This window comes from Amyelois transitella, chromosome 12 (genome assembly GCF_032362555.1).
Source record: "Amyelois transitella isolate CPQ chromosome 12, ilAmyTran1.1, whole genome shotgun sequence".
In the NCBI taxonomy this organism is placed as follows: Eukaryota; Metazoa; Arthropoda; class Insecta; order Lepidoptera; family Pyralidae; genus Amyelois; species Amyelois transitella.
Window position 1 is genome coordinate 5,504,964 of NC_083515.1, and position 21,573 is coordinate 5,526,536.

General features: G+C 34.5%; 1 protein-coding gene across 1 annotated transcript; it reads left to right on the top strand.

The window, feature by feature from the left end:
* Positions 1-590: 590 nt before the first annotated feature.
* LOC106142467 (phospholipid-transporting ATPase ABCA3) lies at positions 591-21,499 on the top strand. The gene is made up of 32 exons (XM_013344225.2): positions 591-719; positions 1,235-1,379; positions 2,264-2,492; positions 2,622-2,881; positions 3,115-3,288; positions 3,785-4,029; positions 4,198-4,308; positions 4,557-4,698; positions 5,416-5,595; positions 6,481-6,693; positions 7,380-7,483; positions 7,787-7,919; positions 8,994-9,223; positions 9,801-9,966; positions 10,887-11,120; positions 11,396-11,537; positions 11,731-11,834; positions 12,782-13,167; positions 13,458-13,667; positions 13,782-13,886; positions 13,970-14,141; positions 14,499-14,624; positions 14,696-14,819; positions 15,081-15,202; positions 15,912-16,036; positions 16,456-16,639; positions 17,146-17,307; positions 17,803-17,960; positions 18,119-18,215; positions 18,674-18,865; positions 19,557-19,659; positions 20,021-21,499. Exons 3-32 carry the CDS (start codon positions 2,275-2,277, stop codon positions 20,202-20,204), a joined length of 5,106 nt encoding a protein of 1,701 aa, XP_013199679.2. The 5' UTR covers positions 591-719; positions 1,235-1,379; positions 2,264-2,274; the 3' UTR covers positions 20,205-21,499.
* The last annotated feature ends 74 nt before the right edge of the window (positions 21,500-21,573 follow it).

The following is a 21,573-nucleotide window of genomic DNA, read 5'->3' on the forward strand; positions in this document are numbered from 1 at the left end:
TATCTTTTCTCTTTCTATACTCCTCTCTGCCGTATGGCGTGTGATATGTGTGCCGTGTGGTTTCCGGCACCAATAAAAAAAAAATAGGACCACTTCATCTTGTTCCCATGGATGTCGTAAATGGCGACTAAAGGAAAGGCTTATAAACTTGGGATTCTTCTTGTAGGCGATCGGCTAGCAACCTGTCATTATTTGAATCTGAATTCTATCATTAAGCCAAACAGCTGAACGTGGCCTATCAGTCTTTTGAAAACTGTTGACTCTGTCTGCCCCGGAAGGGATATAGTCGTGATTATATGTATGTGTACTCTTCTCTTTCGGGAGATAATTTTTTATCAAATATGTAAAAAAATATTTAAGTACCGACGAATTTCCATCCAGACACGTGACAGTGACAAGACGTTTGAGAAGAATTGATTCATCGACTCCGAAAATAAAATTGAAATTTTTTCATGAACTTAATTGAGGCGCCCCTTCTTTACAAAGTGTGATTAGACTGTAGGTAATTAAGAATCTAAGACTTAAAGCTCCAAGGAACACAAATCTATACAAAGGCTGTCAGGAGTTGTCATCTAGTTTATTTCAAATGTCATTAATGTCAATTCAATGTCATTTGTTTAGGTTGCTTGGTTTCGCTGCTAGGAGTGGGTGTATTTTCATGATATTTTTCAATGAAAAACGACTGGATTAATTTTAATTATTATGATAATTATAACATGGTATGTATCATATGTACGATTTCATTAAATCAAACTTTAATAAGACATATTATTAGCCAAAAAATAAAATGCATATAATAATTAAATAGGTATTTCATAAATTATTTGATTTAATTCATTTTCCGCGCCGCCAATAACAAAATAAGTTTTGTTATTTTTGTTTACTGTATTGTCAGGCCACCACGAACAAATTTCTTTTTTCACTGCCGAAATATTTCCAGAAATGTTAATTGAATGCAAGTGTAAAATCAACTCAAATAGTTGATAGTACTTGTGCCATTTAGTCGCTGTCTACAACATTATTATTACGGAATAATATTATATCCTTTCTATATATAAACATAGAAAGGATATAATATTATTCCGTTCTACTAATCCATTCTACTAAAAAAAACCACACAGCTATCAAAACATAATTCATCCTTATTTCATTAAATTAATGAAAAACTAAATAAATTTTAAAAATATTAAATGGTATTAGTATAATTGAAGGTTAATAATTTTTTTGCTTTCAGTTTATATAAGTGATATTGGCAAATCTATAGTAAATCATGCCTTCTATGTTCAAATACCTACATACCACTACTAGGTCTGAAATTACCTTTTAGAATTTATGTGGAAAGGAGTTATAGCCAACCTCAACTGACTGTTTCATTGCAGGTTTGATTACAATTTATTTACTTATTTTTAAACATTGTACTTGAAAACATTGAAACATTACTTCCAGTGAACATTTCATTTCATAAATACATTATTATACACCATTAACTTTTGATAAGTACAATGAACAGCACATCATCCTACTAAAATTCAAATTTCATCTTGCAAATTTACCTCTATTAGTGTCACCAGTTTAAATTCCATGCAGGGTAACTAATTGATTGTACCACAAAGATTTACTATAATATGAGTAGTGTAGTGAAAATTTCATATAAGATCATTGTAACATAGTTACTTTCAGAAATTAAGTACTTTTCTTTATTAACTTAATTATTTAGTTCCTAAATTGTTTGCCGGTTGACTTGAAGAGATCCCTTCGTGAGATAAATCCGCCATTGCAAGTGATTTTTTTTCCAACTATGTACAAACAAACGTTTACCTACCCATTCCCTATGGATTGGTTATTTTCTTAGAGTTTTGGTGGTTGAATCGGTAAGCCTGGTTAAAGTGCATGATGCACAGAAATGTACAGATTCAAATCGCATCTCGATCATGTACCAATGACTATTTTCAAAGTTATGTACATTAGCTTGAATACTAACCAATGCTCTTAGAGTGACAAGAACATCACGAGAAAACCTGCACATTCTGACAATTGGATCCAACACAGGTTAGGTTTACTTGCAAACGCTGCGGAGATCATATGAGAGTTGCTTTATGAAAAAACCTGACTCACCCAATCCGGGATCCTTAGTCATAGGCATACCCTGCGCTCCTCTCCAGAGAGATGAGAATGCAACCGGGACTATAGCCAGGAGGAAGAAGTTATTTTCCTAGAGTTTGTCTGCTGTCTGATATTCAAATATATTTCATTTTTTTTGTAGATAATACCAAAATGTCTAACTTTTCAAAACTAAAACTACTTATCTGGAAGAACTTTCTTCTTCAAAGAAGACACAAATGGCAGACTATATTTGAAATTTCATCTCCAGTTATATTTTCTTTGTTCCTTATATTGGTCAGATGTCTTGTGAATCCGGAATCTAAACCAGAAAAATCTTATCCACGCTTTAGCCCAACATATTTCAACATGAGTACACATTTTGAAAACATGTGAGTAATTTAAGGATTTATTTTTTAATGAAACTGTTTACCTATGTGTCATGATCTGCTGGTACATCATTTGTTTTAATAATCAGTTGTTTATCATAATTATTTATATAATTTCCTTTTTACGTTCAGGAAGGACTTACTAAGTTCTGATAACCAAGGCACCCTGGCGTTTTCCCCTGACAATAACCTAACAAGACAAGTTACTAAAGATGCCATGTCTACTGTAGCTCAAGACAATCTGTTTGGTGTGCTTACTTTATTATTCAATACTGATATGTTACCAGAGCCCAGGGGATTCAAAAATGCCAAAGAAATGGAAAAAGCTCTCACACAGCCTAATGCTATGAATGAATATCTAGCTGGAATTCAATATGAAGATAGTATGATAAGTGAGTATCCTAAGAACAAGACATATTATTAACTATGTAATCTGATACTAGCATGTTTATTAAATATTTTACAGATATTTTACTTCCAGTAGATTCTTGTACTTTGTAAAATAAAGATGTGAAATAAGATAAGAATAGATAAATTAACATTTTTATGATGTACATTAATTGCAAAATATAAATCCTGCAAGTCACTTGTCTTGAATATCTATCAGTTAATTCTGCTATTTTAGATGCAAAGGAGTGGCCAGATAACATTAAATTAACTTTGAGGTTTCCTGCTGTCATGAGAACTCCTATGCTTGAGCATCCTCTCAGAGCAAGTTGGAGAACAAACCTGTTATTTCCATTGTTCCCCAGACCTGGGCCAAGGGAACCAGGTGATATATATGGTGGAAAAACTCCAGGTGACTGTTTATGTTAATTTATTTATCATATTGACCTTAACAATACTATATTTTCATGTATGTAGACACACATCATACCTAAGTCATCCTCCGTCAAAAATATTATTTATGGATTATTGAGAATTGAACATGGCAGTTTTTAGGGAACTGTAGTTTTTATATTATATGTATAACTTTTATACTTTATTTAAATATTTAATAACTTGCCCAATAGCCTAATTTTAAATTTACATATGTTGTTTATTAAGAACTTATACTTTAAATTATCACAACATGAAAACTTTAAATCTGGATGAAGCGAAATAATTATTTAGATATTGTGGCATATGGAGAGTTGTAGTGTCTGCCTACGCGGGAAAAAGGCGTATGTATGTATGGAAATAATTATTCCATACTAATCAATGTTTTTAGTATTCAGCTAAAAGCTTTTATGGAGTTAATCGTATTGATTACCATTTATTTTTGTGGCCCTTATATTGATAATGATTGACTTTAGGATATTCTCCCGAGATGTTTCTAGCTGTCCAACATGCAATTTCTAAAGAAATAATAAAGAGCAAGACTGGGCAGCCTTTTGACACACAAGTTTATTTGCAAAGATATCCCCAACTGGCGTATAGAGATGATCTACTGCTAGTAGCATTGGAAAGGTTCATCTCAATGATTATAATGCTCTGCTTTGCATACACCTTTGTAAATACAGTCAGGGTGATAACTGCTGAGAAGGAACTGCAATTGAAGGTATTTCAATTATGTTTTTTATGTAAACTTGTTCAATCTGAAATACTTGAAGTCAACTATTTCTTATTTGTTTATTTGTATAATAGAAAGTTGTTAAATATTCAAAAAGTTTGTCTTTATGCAATAAAAAAATATAAGTTGTTTTTTATATATATATTTTTTTTTAAGGAAACTATGACAATAATGGGTTTGCCGTGCTGGTTACATTGGCTCGCGTGGTTCATCAAACAATTTTCGTTTTTGTTAATATCTGTCCTCTGCATGGTCATATTGTTCAAGGTAATTTTTTCGATGAATATTTACCGATATACTGATTATACAGTACAGTTTAGATTGTGTAATATGTACACAAGGTCTTTAATTTTTGAGTATGTTAGTAACAACTGTTCAGTTGGTATAAATTCACAGCATTAATTCAAAATTTCACGGAGATCGGTTTAGTGATCTTGAAGCGAAAGAGAGACAAACAAACACATTTTCACTTTTATTATATAAGTATGGATGTCTAACATTTCGAATGCTTTTAGGTGCCACTTAAGTGGACTACAACTGGAGAAGCCTATGCTTTGTTGACATTTACGCCATGGTCAGTTCTGTTTTTCTTCCTGGCGCTATTCGTAGTGGCTTCATTGACCTTCAGTTTTATGGTCAGTGTCTTCTTTTCACGAGGTGAGTTTGATATTATCTTGTAACATTATGTTAGTGCCAGTAACATCGTCAAATCCCCTAGGAAGGCAGAAGGCAAGGAATTCAACGCCAGACTCCGAATTTACACAGCTAAAAATATTATCGAATAATGTAACTCAGATGATAATTTCAGTATAACAGTATCAACTGTATAACGACTATAAAATTTTCCATCCATTCTTTGCAATGAAATGCAATGATGTCCGCCTATCAAAGCGAATTCTCCAATGATTAATGATTTATAAAGAGGCGCAGTCAACGTCCTATACAATTTATATTATTAAAGGTTTACTGTGCAACCATACATACTATACATGTCACACATGAATCACTTACAGAATGGCGGCACCGTTCCGTTAATGATTCATGGTTTACATATAATACACAACATGTCTAGTCAATTAATTTTCATAAGTGCTGATACTCATCTATTACCAAAAAATCATTTTAAATTCAAAAATAAGCTATCGTTATTTTAATAAAAACCGCATTAAACAGTTTCACATGTTTAAAAACACTAAACAAAATTGAATCTCATCTATAATGCGTTTATTCCCGTACTCGTGGGAATTTCGGAAAATCCTTCCTTAATGCTCCCGTACATTTCCCAGGATACATTCATGTCAAATTTCAGCTTTTTGCACCCACTAATTCCCGCTATATATTGTCTGTCAGTCACTCCATTGTCTTTATTTGCAGCTAACACTGCGGCATCTTTCATGGGTCTCGTGTGGTTTTCTGCCTACTCTGTGTTCATGTTGACGCAAGTTCTATATGAGGACATCAGCTTGACTACCAAACTCGTTCTAAGCCTTATATCCAATGCGGCCATGGGATACTTATTTCAGATGATAATCATGTGCGAGGGAACGTCTAGGGGTAAGAATATTACCTAAGTCTGTTATTATGTTATGTATTTAAGTATATGTTCATAATCAAAGAGCATTTTTGCATTCATTTAAATTCATTTAAAAATCACCAAAGGCGAGTTTGTGTACAGTAGATAGGCATCAGTAAAAACTAACAAATCTTCGAACGACATGTGTACAAGCTCGAACCTATACCTATACCTATACCGGGAATAAGTTATAATGAAAAGGGAAGGCAACACGCATGTAGCTCAGGCGTAATAGTCCGACCTTTGGTCATCGCCTACTCTCTCTAGCCAACTTGATGTCTATGCTTCACGTCTCCTACCTATGTATTTTTTTTTTCAATTAGATGTTCATTGGAATAGACATGTATTAATTTTACTTCTCAAACTAAGTGAAATAAACCATATGTTCGTTCTGATTGTCTGTTATTATTCCCACACAATTAATAAATAAGTATTTCAAGGTTTGATTAGCGTACATCTCTCTAACAAGTCTTTTGAACTCAAACTTAAACTCGTACCATGCCTGTTTGTGATTTGATAAAAGTTAATGTGAATTTGCCTTTCCTGCAAAAGAGTCTTGCACGACATAACGTAGAAACTCTATATGTAAGTATAGGATTTGTGAAAGGTTATCAAAATCATCAGTCGCCGTAACGTTTGCATCGTGCAATTAAGTATGCGTTTTATTTGAAAGTTTTCTAACTGCGACGAAATTTGCATGAGATATTAAAGACATACTTAAATTTCCAAGTAGGTAAAGTCAACACCAACTACTCCATGCAGGGTTACTTGATATACGTTTGCCTGTACAATATTTCTATTAAGTACATATATTAGGTACAAATATTATTCCAGTTTTAATGGATAACAACGTCTTATTATTTTAGGCTTACAATGGAATGATTTTTTCAAACCTGTGACGTACCACGACCAATATCAACCAGGCCATGTTGTGTTGATGCTAGTTCTAGACTCCATACTGTACATGTTGATAGCTATGTATGTGGAAAAAGTAAGGCCGGGACGGTATGGCGTGCCTTTACCTTGGTATTTCCCTTTCACCAAGAGCTTCTGGATACCGAATAAAAGTAAAGTTGCAGGTTAGTACTTTAACGTTACTTTTTTTTTAAAATGTATTTGTTTTGTAAGCTTGTACAAGCTAGACTTAAGAATTATTTATAAGATTTTATTCCAAGATAAAAGATAAGATTTAGGTAATTATAATAATTCTAAATTATGGCTCGATTAAAACATCATTGTCAGTTTCATAATACTTAAGTATTATGACATGAACTCTTAGTTATAATAATCTATTTTACTACCACTACTCATGTGTTTGAAGAAAATAAATTTCTATATTTCTTTGAAAATATAGAATGAGTGCAGTCCTATAATTGCACATAGGTAAAGCCACGGTTATCAATTATTAATCTTGCAAGGATACGAATTAATTCTGTCATGCGCATCGATAGTTATAAATTGTCGTTTATTTCTATTGATTTCATATGTCGCATATTTAAACTCTGACCTAACCGTAACTTGATGGACCTCATTTTGATAATTATTATAGAACTAGCTTCGCTTGCATATATAGTCATCGCAAATATTTTCTGAACGCCCATGACATACGAAATACTGTATTAAATATTTCATTATTAATAGACATTTCATGAATATTTTCTGCTCGTAATAACTTTTCAGTTCATTACCGTACTATCAAACAGGCTATCAAATATTGATTGGCTTTGTACAGAGACATGGTGACGTACAATGACGATATTTTCAGGTATGACAAAAGAAAACGGCACAGATGTCGAGTACAACGACGCGTTGCTCAAGGTTATACATGACGAGGAGCCAAAGGGCGTGCCCATGGGCGTCAAAATACAGGTGACTCAGCACTTTAGCACATTAATGGACACCAAAACAAATAATTGACGTTATTATGTTCCAACATGAATTGTATGTACTACAGTATGGCATTTCTTTTGTTTTATGTTACACCGAATCTTTTGTTCACACTTTAGGTATATTTAGTCAGGACGTCCTCATTATTTAACTATTATACTTAAGTTCTACAAAAATATAATAATGACAAAAGTTTTGGCATTTGTGAAGAGCGCGCTAAGAGGATTAACATATTGTTATTGTGAAATCAACATTTTAAATGATTATTTCTATGCGTTGTTCCAGAATCTCACTAAAATATACAAAGGAAATAAAAAGGCTGTAGATAATCTCAATATAAGGATGTACGAAAATGAAATTACAGTATTATTAGGACATAATGGCGCAGGAAAAACCACAACAATATCTATGCTCACAGGTAAACTGTTATGTAAGCTAATCTATTTGCGACCTTCTTCCACTCGACATACATTTTATTTCTAGTCATGATGAGTTGTATGTATCGAGTAATTAATTCTAAACTAGTAATTTGCGTTTATGTTATTAATTAGATTGAATTAGTTTGTACATTAGTTACGTCTTGCCTTTATTCCATACGAGGTAGAGATAGCCAAATTGTCTCGAAAAAGTCTCGAAGGATCTATTCAGCTGTTCAGTGATAGATGGCTAGCTCTTCGCCTAAGGAAAAATATCATATCATTATCTCATACTTGACTTTTAACAATATGCAAGAACTAGCTTTACGCTATGTAGTTTTTATTCGCTATCACACTAGCATGAATGAATTGATGATTGATCATATTCATCTGTAAAGAAGTAATTACTATTCATTACATTTTAGAAATTAGTATTTAAGTCCAAAATGATTCTTGCCAAGCGGGTTTGTAAATCGATCTCGCCTTATACGTCCCACTTTCGTGCCGGTTAACCTTGACATTATTGTTGTGTTTCTTTCCGCTAAATATGTGTGCTGAAGTACGTTGACACCTATCCGTGTACCATCGATCAAATACTAAGCTTATTTCTTTATAATAGTTCCTGCATATCAACACCAAAGGACCAGTTTTACTTTAATTAGTCTTATTCACTAACGATTTAAGCTGAAGGCATATAGGTAATGGTGTGGATTTTGATAAGTCTTCATAATCCTTGGGCAATTTTTTTTACATTAATTTTTATTCTTAAGTCAGTAGAATTTTTAAGAAAACATTATTATTACTAGATCTGATGAGATACGTCCGTCGATAATGAACAAGGATGTCAGGAAGGAAGGAGGATTATATGAATAATAATAAATTAATAAAAATTTCCTCCACCGGGAAAGAGGCTTGATTTATTTCAAATTTTTTAGTTACATACATACACCATGTAACTAAAAAATTTTAACAAAACATGCGGATGATTCTAGTCACTTTGAGTTAGCTTCCAACTAAGTTTAAACAAGTAGATTGGGTGGGTTATTTTTTTTTTTAATAATTTTCTTCCTTAATAGGAATGGTACCGCCTACATCGGGCTCCGCCTTAATAAACGGGTACGACATCGTTACCGAAACGGATCAAGCCCGAAAATCTCTTGGCTTATGCCCGCAACATAACGTTTTGTTCCCCGATCTGACTGTCGCCGAGCATATCATATTCTATTCTATGCTGAAAGGAGTGCCCAAATCAAGATTGAAAGAGGAAGTAGACCATTTTGTAAAGTTACTGGAATTAGAAGATAAGGTACGATATGGTAGGTTGTTGTTGTTAGATGATGGATAATGAAAACTTTGTATGCCAATTTTTTGAATACATCAACAATTTTCTATTGAAGCAGAGTACCTCTGTAAAAATTTCCAAAATATTCGTAATAAAAACTTTATCTATCAACCTAATTATGAAGCTAGTAATCGAAAAGAAAAATTGTTGAATTTAGCCTATTTTCTCTGATCGTTCTGAAATAGGTATTTAACTTCGATTCAACAAACCGGTCTTTGCATCAGTTGTAATTCGTCCTCGTTCTCCTTAATATCAATTGAGTTTAATTGATGTAATGCTATAGTTACAAGGATTTAATTCAGACTTTGTAATAGTATTGTTTATAATGAGCCGAATAAGATCCATTAAAAGAAAATCAAAACTTCAATCTACAAATCAAAATATTTATCTATATTTTTTTGTTTAGGAATCTTACGATGTTTATTCCAAGCGTCATTTTAAAGAAATTGTGGAGCACTTGCCTAGAAAACAGTATTACCAATAAAATCTTGATCTTTAATCGAAAACCTTGCATAATCAGTTTCAAAAATATGTTTTGCAGCGTAATATATTATCGAAGAAATTATCGGGCGGTCAGAAGCGGCGATTGTCGGTCGGAGCTGCAATGTGCGGGTCTTCAAAAGTTGTATTGCTCGATGAACCCACTTCTGGACTCGACCCTGCTGCGAGACGTGCGTTATGGGACCTGCTGCTCAAAGAGAAGAGAGGTCAGTGTGAATTCATTTCAAAACTTGATAAATACAACGAAAAGTATTATCGAACAAATTATCTGCTCTACAAACTGGCGATTATCAATCCTAAGCCGCTCGACAAAAGTGGTATACTGGCAGAACCTACTTCTAGGGACGACCTTCTACATGATGGCACTTGTTGCTTAGAATAAGAGCTAAGAGGGTTCAGTGTACTTATGTTTTAAACTCAAAATAGATCATCCTGTGTCGCTTGCCTTCTTGGCGTGGATGAGCTCTAGATTTACCTATGACCATGGTCTTGAAGTGGGTAAATCAGGTAATTACACCGAGCGATTCCCGTCTGATTTCCGTAACCATCGTAATATCTAGCAAAGCATGGATCATTATTAGATTCACGCATAGTTTCCTGAATGAAAACGATGTTTTCCCTCGCTGTGAAAACATGTGTTAGCTTTCACACTAATATAAATAACTTAAATCTTGATGAGTGTACGATATATGTTTACTATTCATATTATAAACGTTACGTTACGTACTAACACGTAAGTTATTTTATTTCTCGCAATCTCTGCGAAACTATTAAGGCCAAGGTCGCTTCTAAAACATCCGACGTACTGTTAAAGATATCCAAAGCGTATATTCTAATCTAAATATAGACAAGGCGTCTATTCTGCGAATGTAATTTAGACCCTGTTATTTTTGCCATTGACTTGGGGAATGTGCCGCTGACCGCTTCATACTCAACAGGAGAAATATTTAGCGACCAAGTGGCGCCGCCGTTTATTTTTATTACTACGGGTGTACTATTTAGTACAAAAATAACCATGCCTGATTAAGTATATTTTTACCATATTCTACATTATATGTAACAATTGGCATTTTAATCAATCAATTAATTTATTTGAAAAAAAATATTTTGTATTTTTTTTTAATAGGTAGAACAATGATACTTACAACCCACTTCATGGATGAAGCAGATGTATTAGGCGACCGAATAGCAATTATGTCAGGAGGAAAGCTACAGTGTATAGGCACACCATACTTTTTGAAAAAACACTACGGCATCGGCTATAAGCTCACCATTGTCAAATCTGAAGATTGCAAAGTGGAAGATGTAACACAGTTCTTCAAGTCATATGTACCTGACATTAAGGAAAACACGAATATAGGTAACTGTGATTCTTAGCTAAACATTGTACTTCTTAAAGTTTGTGTATGAACTTAATTTAAAAATATCCTTTCGTCTTTAAAAATCATTTATTTTTCGGCATTTATTTATGCTGATATTTGGTTTATTACATAAAATAATATTATCTGAAAAAGTGCTTAGATTTTAATCTGTCTTCGTCAGATGTTCGTTAAGGAGGTATTTTTGTCATTTTTATCTGTTTCTTTGTAAATTTTGTAATAGCTAAAGATAACACATAATCTCACACATTTATAGGATCTGAATTAACATATATTTTGCCAAATGAGGCTGTTAGCCAATTTCCCGATATGCTGAAGGATTTTGAACATAGAAGAGAAAGTATGCATGTCTCCAGCTATGGACTATCAGTTACCAGCCTTGAAGAAGTATTTATGAAGTAAGTTACTCTTCTACCTTGTAAGAAAAAGTAATTCATTCAAATAAATCACTTCACGTTTTATATCATAACAACATGTTAACTTATCAAACTTTGTAAAATTCAATTAGCTAAAGTACCTTTACATAAGAATAAAATGTTTTGAGCCTAACCGTAAGCTTCGCTTAAAATTAAAACATTCCAATATTTATAGAGCGGGTGCCGAGGATATGGCAGAAATCACACCGTATAAAAACAATTATACCGACTCTAGCAAAACAGCAATAGTGCCGTTTGACAAGATCACCGACGGTATAGGTGAGTCCTGATTCTTAAATAAATACATCTCACACATTTCATAGCAAAGGGAATTTCTATGTATGTGTCCTTGAGTTATATGACGCACATCACATCCCACACCAAACCTCCAAAAAAATTAATCGGTCAATCACCACTTATTTTCACACGATATTTCTTGTTACCAACCGGATTTTACTGGTATATGTTTACTTAATTTATCTTGTAGGTTTACGTATATTCTAGTGGTGTTTCGCTTCCAATTCTTTCCCCGAAGGATAACCACACAACTTTCCATTTGCCACGACTACTGTATACTTCTTTTTTTTTATCAAATTAGTCGAGTAAATAGGTTTTAAGTTTAACCCGTGATTGTACACACGGCTCAGGAAATACCAGGACACCACATTCAAGGCGAAGTGGCACATCCTGAGCCAACCGTACAAGGTTAAGAAGATGTCAAGATTATCAATTTGTTATTATATTTGTATGCATTTATGTTTTACTTAAGTAACTATAAATTTGTACTAGAAACTCCTTTATTCATTATAGTCATACTTGTATCTGGTTTGTGAGAGCACCGTTGATACTATTAAAGAAAAAATACTTATGTTTACTATGGTCGTGGGATGCGAATGTTTATCCTTCGATGTAAAGAAGATTGTCAATAGATGTTTCACACCACCCACACTAATAATGAAGGAATAAAGATTGTATTTTTGTATATAGTATGTAACGAATAAACACACAACAAAAACAAATTAACCAATTTTTATGAAATTTGGTACACAGGTAGAATAGAACTTAAGGAATAACATAGATTACTTTTTCTGGAAAATACCACGGGAGCGAATCTCTACAAAAGCTAGTAAATTAATATTAATAAAACTCTTTGTTACTTAAACTACATGATAATGTTTGAAGATACTTACAAAGTAAATCGTTCCTATTATTTGTTTTGATTTCAGTGGATAATGAACCTATAGAGAAAGTAAGAGGATTCAGACTGCTAAAAAATCATATAAAAGCTATGTTTTTGAAGCTCGCATACAACTCTATGAGGAGCAAGTTGACTGCTTTGATACAATTTATAACGCCTATTATAAACATTACTCTATCTGTGATAATTGCAAGATCTTGGAAGTTTATGTCGCAGCTACCTCCGTTGAATCTCAGTTTGGAGAGCGGGTTTTTGGCCACGCAAACGCTCTTATCTACGAAGAATCTCACTGACAATAGCTTTGAAACTAAAGCAATGAAAGCTTACAAGGATTTTTTCCAAAATTCTCCTGATCAATCAATGAAACTTAATGATATTAGCACTATGGATATCGGAAACTTTTACCTAAAATTGGTAAGTGAATTGCAAAGATTTTCATACATAATATAACGTTTTATTGAGGTTTTCAAGCGACGCCTCCTTTGTTTTCCACCATACATTTCTTATTTTAGTTTTGAGTCAGTTAAATTTTATCTATTTATTGGTTTAAGGAGTTTAGGGTAGAATTGAAAAACCTTATAGTTACTCTTATTAAACTCTCGTTATAAAAAATCGCTACTAAATCATAGTGGATGCTTTCTCAGAGCTAAACATGTCGATACAAATCTTAACTGTATGTAAAGTAATTTTTATCTTATTTTTAGTCAAAAGAAGATGCAGGGCGAACTCGCTTTGAAACCCTAATCGGAGCTACGTTTTCCGACAAAGCAATCACCGGCTGGTTCAGTAACTATGGTTACCACGACTCTGCCATCTCTCTCGCTCACATTAACGATGCAATACTTCGTGCTCACTCACCCGGCAGTTCACTGACAGTTGTGAATCACCCACTGCCCTACTCTATTGAAAATTTAGTGAGTGGAATTAAAATTTTGAATTTATAAGGACATTAAGCCTGTGTTATATATTGTATCTAAATGGATATTAAAAAAAATCTTTCAAAATCATAATTTTTTACTGTTTTGAAGGTAAGAATAATGGCTACCGGAAGCAGCATGGGATTCCAGTTTGCGTTCAACATTGGTTTTTGTATGGCATTTGTGACCGCGTTTATTGTACTTTTCGTGATAAAGGTAAGCAGGTTCAGTTTATAAAAAACTTACTTTTAACTAACTGATTTTTGGTGCAATAAAGGGTAAAATTTGCTATTTACCAGGAACGCATAAGTGGTGCGAAGCTCCTCCAAAGGATATCTGGTGTGCGCCCGGCGGTGCTGTGGAGTACTGCTTTCATTTGGGACTGGACGTGGTTGCTGCTCGTACACTTGTGTATAGTAATCTGCCTCGCTTGCTTCCAGGAGAATACGCTTTCCACGCCTTCCGAACTAGGCGAGTATTTGACATAGTATCATACTTAGTACACTACACACGCCTCAAGAGATACCATAGACACCTCCCATACAACAATCAAGGTGAGGTGGCACATCTCCTAAAAACCTTAAAAGAACTCCTAAGAACTAAGAACTTCAAAACCTTAATCAGGTCTGGTAAATTACTTTCCTGCTATCATATGTCTTATTCCGTCGCTCCTCTCAAATGGTGAGCAGAGTTCCGCAAATATACGGGCGGATTGAATTTGAAAATGTTGTGAGGGAAGATTATGTGTCTTATAGGTGGATACATTATCCATAATTTGCTTTAATACTTTGTTTTGTATTTAGTATTAAAAGTTAGAATTTGTTTTAGGTAGGGTGCTGCTAGTACTGATGGTATTCTCCGTAGCAACAATACCTCTGCACTACTTGGCTTCATTCTATTTTGAAGCTGCTGCCACAGGGTTCTCCAAGATGTGTTTCTTAAACATATTCTCTGGTAAGTTATTATTGTCAAAGCAGTTGATCTTAAGATTCCAGAAAATGTATTAAAATATGTTTTTTTTTCAGGTTGTATGCCATTTCTAATAACCGAAGTTTTAAGATTGCCGGAAGTTGGCAGTCCGTATTTTGCGAGTATTTTCGACTGGGTATTCGCGCCTTTGCCCATTTATTGCTTGAGCAGAAGTTTTCGGTAATTTTTAATGACTTTGATTAACAAACTACACTTTTTAGTCCATACTAAATAGACATTGTATATAAGTCAGTGATTTTCATTAGAGTGTATTCTTGATGACATTTTCATCTATGGCTGCACTCGGCCACATTCCATCATGAATAGAATACTCGTCATAATAGAATAATAATAAGTGTTAATTATGATTGGTAAATCACGTATTTATTATTGTCGCCATCATGTTTATAAAAATAATTTTATAATGCTTCGTGTACACAGGGATATGAGCGTAGCGTCGTTCTCAATAAAGGCGTGCGACGGTCTGTGCGGCCAGTTCATAAACATTAAGAATTGCACGCGCTACACCTTGTGCACCAAGCTCAACATCTCCGTCTGTTGTAGTAAGTGAGTCTTTCTGCTCTGTGTTTCTATATTAAATGCCGCTTTAACTAGAAAATCTAATTCGTTATTAGAGTAGATGCTATACTGTTTTTTGAGAAAATTGTTTGGAAGACTAAATTGTTTTAATTTTATTTGTAGTTACACCAAAATTACTTTTTCCTTATATAAAAATAGTCATCTGTAATAGAAATCTCAACTACTTTAACGTACTTTGCAGAATGATTCTGATATTTACTGTGATTCACTAGTCGAAATTGCGTTCTTTTTTAACTATTTTCTTCTTTAATCAAACCATGCTTTTACGCTCAGCCCAAATCTCAGCAGCTAAATCCAAAACTGCCATGAAAACTATCATTATACAATTAACAGTAAAATAAAGCGCTTTTTATTTGTAGTCAGCAAGTATAAATTAAATTCTGATTACTTCTCTTTATCTTCTTAGATCATTAAAAATAAATTTATTTATTTAATTTGCGTGTGTGTTTGCTGTCAACTATTGCTTGTATTTGAGCTATACCTAAGATGTACACCTAAGATTTAAGAGCATGCATTATTCAAGAAAATCGAAATAATGGCGCCCAATTAAAATTTTAATCCTCACTTTTATTTATTAAAAGACCGCAGAGATTGTTATTAACTACGCGACATTACCTATTTACAAACCATATTCTTATATTTGAGTAATATTTGTTTTATTTTTGATTGCAGTCGAAGATAATCCATTCCTGGGGTTTCATGAACCGGGCATCGGCCGATACTTATTCATGATGATGCTCGTCGGCTTAGTGGCTTACTCATTACTACTTTGTAAGGAGTATGGAATGTTTAATAGGGTTCGTATCTTATTATAATGAGCTACATAGCTAAGACCCGGGGCTTATAACTACTTACTATGTTATTCCAGGTAATATTCTACACGTACCGTATGCCAAATTTCATCAAAATCCGTCCTCATGATGTTACGTAAAAGACTAAAAAACACACATCCTTACAAACTTTCGCATTTTGAATAGGATATAAGTATTCAAAAATCAGATTTATTATCGTTCCACTAAGAATTTCGTGGCGTGTTCCACTCATCTGGCTTACCACATTTCCGATTGTCGCAGGTCCCTGAGAAATATTTTATGCCAAATTCTCGCTTCCTATGCCAAATTATTGTTCTTTAACATCTCTCAGTAATGCATAGTATAATAAGTATTGATGATTGGTAACGAGTGGGCAGATCATAAACTTTATTTTTTATTTTCAGAGCTACAACAAACTATCAAAGTTGCCTCTTCCGCCTCTAACTGAGGAAGAAGACAGCGACGTGAGCGCAGAACGGCGGTCGGTGTACGCGCTTAAAGCTAACGAATTCGCGCAGAGAAGCCTCGTGTGCAAGGACCTCACCAAGTTTTATGGCAGCTTTCTGGCTGTCAATCGGGTTACTTTCTGTGAGTAGACATGACAAATTATCGAAGTTCTCTCATCCGCCAATTAGCGGCGTGAGCGCATATTAGAGTTAATATAATTATTATACATAGGCCGTGTGGTTCCCAGCACCAATACAAAAAAGAATAGGACCACTCCATCTCTTTCCCGTGAGTGTCGTAAAAGCCGACTAAGGGATAGGCTTACAAACTTGGGATTCTTTTTTTAGGCGATGGGTTAGCAACCTGTCACTTTTTGAATCTCAATTCTATCATTAAGCCAAATAGCTGAAGGTGGCCATTCAGTCTTTTCAAGACTGTTGGCTCTGTCTACCCCGCAAGGGATATAGACGTGACGTCGTGTATACAAACTTTATGTACAAAATTACATTAATTATTATTTCCATGTCCTAGCTTCGTATTTTTTTTTATTTTCTTATGTGACGTCTGTTGCTATTTTCCACTTATGAAGGTAAAAAATCACGCCTATGCTGTATGTAATTTTTTGTAACTAACTATATTGTTTTCAGCGGTTAACAAAAGCGAGTGTTTCGGGTTATTGGGCGCTAACGGTGCCGGCAAGACCAGTACATTCCGCATGCTGACCGGAGACTCGCACATCTCCGCTGGCGACGCCTATGTACACGGCTTGTCCATCAAGAACGACGTGAGAAACGTACACTCTTATATAGGTAAGTTATTTTCGTCTCTTTATGGAGCGAGTGTTCATTGCTACTAGTATGCGAACCGCGTTATCAAGGTTAGTATTTGTAAACAGTGCCATCGCAATCAGTAGGTACATTATGCTGACTAGAGACACTCGCACATTCGAGGACGACGCCTACGTGTACACGGCTTGTCCGTCAAGCACGACGGGTGAAATGTACCCTCTTATTATATGTACGTGAGTTGACTCTAGTCATTTTATAGAGCGAGTGTTTACTGCTACTAGTATGTGAACCGTGTTATCTAGATTATTAAGTGTGAACGGTGCCATCTCAACCAGTAAGTGAATTATGCTGAATAGAGGCACTCGTACATTCGAGAGCGACGCTTACGTACACGGACTGTCTATCAAGAGAGACGTGTAGGCCGAAAATACTATTTTCTCTCCGGCTTTTGAACTTCGTATTAAATGTAAAGTTCTCTACTAAATACGGATTCTCTAACGATTGATGATTTTGCAGGATATTGCCCCCAGTTCGACGCTCTACTAGACAACCTAACGGCCCGGGAGACCCTGAAAATATTCTGCCTCCTGCGCGGCATTCCCGCTAAAGTGGGTAAAGCCAGGGCGCTGCAACTTGCGCACACGCTTGGATTCATCCGCCATTATGATAAAAAGGTATATTCATTTATGTCAAAGTATTAATTTAATAAACAACTTGCCTTTTATAAGTAAAATTCGCTTTAATATGTCCTATTCAAAAACGCGTTTTTTTTTTATTTTGCTTATGGAAAACGTATAATTAAAAAAAATGCCACGTAACCTTTGTGTTGTAGGTATACGAATGCAGCGGTGGAACAAAAAGAAAAGTAAGCACAGCAGTGGCATTTCTTGGAGATGCTCCTTTGGTGTTCTTGGACGAACCGACCACTGGTAAGACTTTATTTTCTACATGTATTGCAGTGTAATATTTTCTTTAGCAAATGGTGAATCTATTCTGTTTATGGTAAAATGGAAAGAAGTTGATTATCAAAAGATGAAGAGAGAGAGATGAAAGAGAACAATGGCAGTAGTAGTCGTTGTTGAATGTCATTTGATAATGAAAGGAGTTTCGCATAAATTAGAGCATTGCCTAAATTTTTACCACTCTGATAGTTTTCAACTGCCTATCGTAATCTGATTATTGACTGAAGCGCACTTAATCATCATAAACATTCAGTAGATAATTATAAATCGGTTTTAATTCTTTGTAAGGTTATTTCGTTAGTCATCAAGATCATGTAATGTAACGGGAACTTGTAGTAATTTTGGTACTCTAGGAGCACAATTACCGTTTAAAAGTCAGTTCAATTTTGTGAAATTTGCTATGTGAGCCTTTAAATTTTGTTGAGGCATGGACCCGGCGTCCAAGCGGCTGGTGTGGGGCGCGGTGAGCGCGGCGGCGGCGGGCGGCCGCAGCGTGCTGCTGACGTCGCACAGCATGGAGGAGTGCGAGGCGCTGTGCGCGCGGCTGGCCGTGCTGGCGCGCGGCCGGCTGCAGTGTCTCGGCCCGCTGCAGCACCTCAAAACCAAGTTCTCACAAGGTCCTTCCCTTACCCTAACATCGCCATAAAAATCCACACCTGGTCTAAGGCCTCCCGGGAAATGGGGGTATTTTACCCATAGTCGCCACGCTGGGCACGCGGGTTGGTCACTGCAGTGTCTCTTCATTCTGAACTATATTCTCATATCAGCGTGGGCGCGTTGCTGCTACCCACCTCCCGCTTAATCTATATGATATGGGGTGTAGCTATTCTGCTCTGCCGGCACCACACGGCTAACTTTCACAAGGTCACTGGATATTTATACCTAAATGGACTATACTATATATGTATACTGAACGCGAGAGCAGCGCACTCCTCCCATGATTCAGCTCGTATAACCGGAAAGTTGGTAGAGCCATGGGTGGTGGGAAGACAATGTCTATACATGCTGTTATGTATACCTTTAGCGATTTCGTACACTCAATATCATTTTAACGTTTGTGTAACCCTTCGCAACAAACCACAGTATCACAAAAAGCTTTCGGCGACTATGTATCAAACAGTCAGTCAGTTTCTTCTTTGATTTAAAATTTATATTTTGTTACCACAATTTAAATATTATTTTTTTTAATTAACTTTATAGCCTCAGTGATAAAGTTAAAGAAACACATTTTTTTAATTCCCATTGCAACTTAATTATTACTTCATTGAGTATTTCGATAAAAGTATAAAAACGCGATTCTATTTTCAGGCTACACTCTCATTGTCAAATGTAAATCGGGGCCAAATAGAGATACAGATATTGAGAATATAAAAACTTATCTCACGGATAACTTCAAAGACATCAAACTAATGTGAGTATTGAATATTACACCCGTTATTATTAATTATGAATTATAAAATGAACATTTTGAGGCAGTTTAGTGTTTCCGAACGTTTGATGTTGTCGCATATTTTATTTCTTACGTTCTTTTACACCTTCATTTGTCGCAATTCGCATTCGTTGATCAGTCTCAGCTGCCAACCAATCCCACTATCCAGTCTATTATCATAAGTTCTTGCACAGCTTTACACATAAACGGTTACCTCTCTCTTAACTAAACTTGATAGACTGAGGTAGATTAGGCGCCTGATTATGCTCTTGGGTTTATTTGGCCTTATCTTAGGCAATCAATCCCACAACGCTTGGCAACAAACCTTAATTGTAAATTTCAGAGAAACATACCTCGGCATTAGTACTTACTCGCTGAATGACGCGGATGTGCCGTGGTGGCGCATATTCCACGTGATGGAAGCGGCTCGCCAGCAGTTCCCTATAGACGACTACTCAGTGTCCCAAACTACGCTAGAACAAGTGTTCCTAAGATTCACGAGAATTAAGGACTCAAAGGACGTGTAACTTCGTGTGCTATCTACTTATAATCTTGTGTCATGTTAATCTTTATAAACGGGTTTCAAAGCTAATAAATAGATTTTTGTTTTACATATTGTAGCAAAATAATGTTTAATGTTTTTAAGATCTTTTTCGCGTTATTGTTGAACCTACAAAGTTATTGTTAAAAATAAATAAGTTAGTAGTTTATACAATTACTTACATGTATTTACACAATTTTTGAAAATGGTCTAGTAACAATTTGAGAAGAAGTAATCTCAGACTACAATGATGAATTCTGACCTCAAAGATCAAAGCTGTCCAAAATGACAGTCTATATTAGATATAAGCAAGCACATTAACTCGGTACTCACTCGGTGTTCGCTCTATTACTTATATATATAACTTTCCCAGACTGAAAGTACGAGTATTTTAAAACAGTTAAATAGTTATTAAAAAAGTAAAAGTTAAAATAACTGTAATAAACTAATGCAAAGGTCATGACAGTGTTTACATATTTTAGGTTTATTTTCAGTTATTAATTATGTTTGATCGTTGTCCCAATTATTGCAAAAAAGTAGTTGGACTTAATATTTCGATAATTCTATTAAATTCTTAAACATAATTGGTGCCATAACCACCTGGTTATAGTCGGTCGAAATATAGGACGATTTTCTGAAAACAAGGAAGAAGTTTATTCTAAATATCAAGAAATTTATTTATTTTTATACAGCAGCCTATTTACTTTTAGTTGCAACAGATGAGAGAAAATAAGGTCATGTCATAACTATATCTTTAAATCAAATTTTAAATTGTCAATTTATTCATAGGCATATTGACGAAAGAATCTTATTATTTTGTAGTTAAATTTATTTAGTTTTATTTGGATTATGAAGAGTATGAGTTGAAGTGTTAACCTCGCTTTTTTGTTTACCTCTGTCGGTTAGTTACAAAAATAAGATCGTATTTAATGTGAGAATTTAATATAAATAAATAATTTTAAACGACAAATTAGGTAGGTATAAATGTTGCTTTCTGTAACACTATTTATTATTGTGATTATTTTGCCATATCGACAAATTATTTTTGTTTTAATCTCACTTATATTTATTTCAATCTAATTGAAATAACGCTTTGCGTTAGTGGAATATTAAAGTGTTATAAACAAATATATTTAACTTCTGGTATACATTTATACTGGTGTAGCGTTTTGAACAGACGACTGGCATTCAGTGATACGTATTGTGATGTTTCGGTACTTAGGTTTTGTATTCAAGAAAGTTCATAACTTTGTGTCTGTACTTATTTGTAAGATATTTGTACTCGTGTCATATTTATATAAATAAAACTTAATATTTTATTTAAAAAGTTTATTTTATTCACAAAATATTGAAAT

What these genes read in the sequence shown, in the direction of transcription:
- LOC106142467 (XM_013344225.2), top strand. Translation starts at nt 2,275, where the DNA reads ATGTCTAACTTTTCAAAACTAAAACTACTTATCTGGAAGAACTTTCTT. An exon ending in CTTGAAGAAGTATTTATGAA is followed by an intron (nt 11,538 to 11,730) that starts GTAAGTTACTCT and finishes CAATATTTATAG; the next exon opens with AGCGGGTGCCGAGGATATGG. An exon ending in TCCGCCATTATGATAAAAAG is followed by an intron (nt 17,961 to 18,118) that starts GTATATTCATTT and finishes TTTGTGTTGTAG; the next exon opens with GTATACGAATGCAGCGGTGG.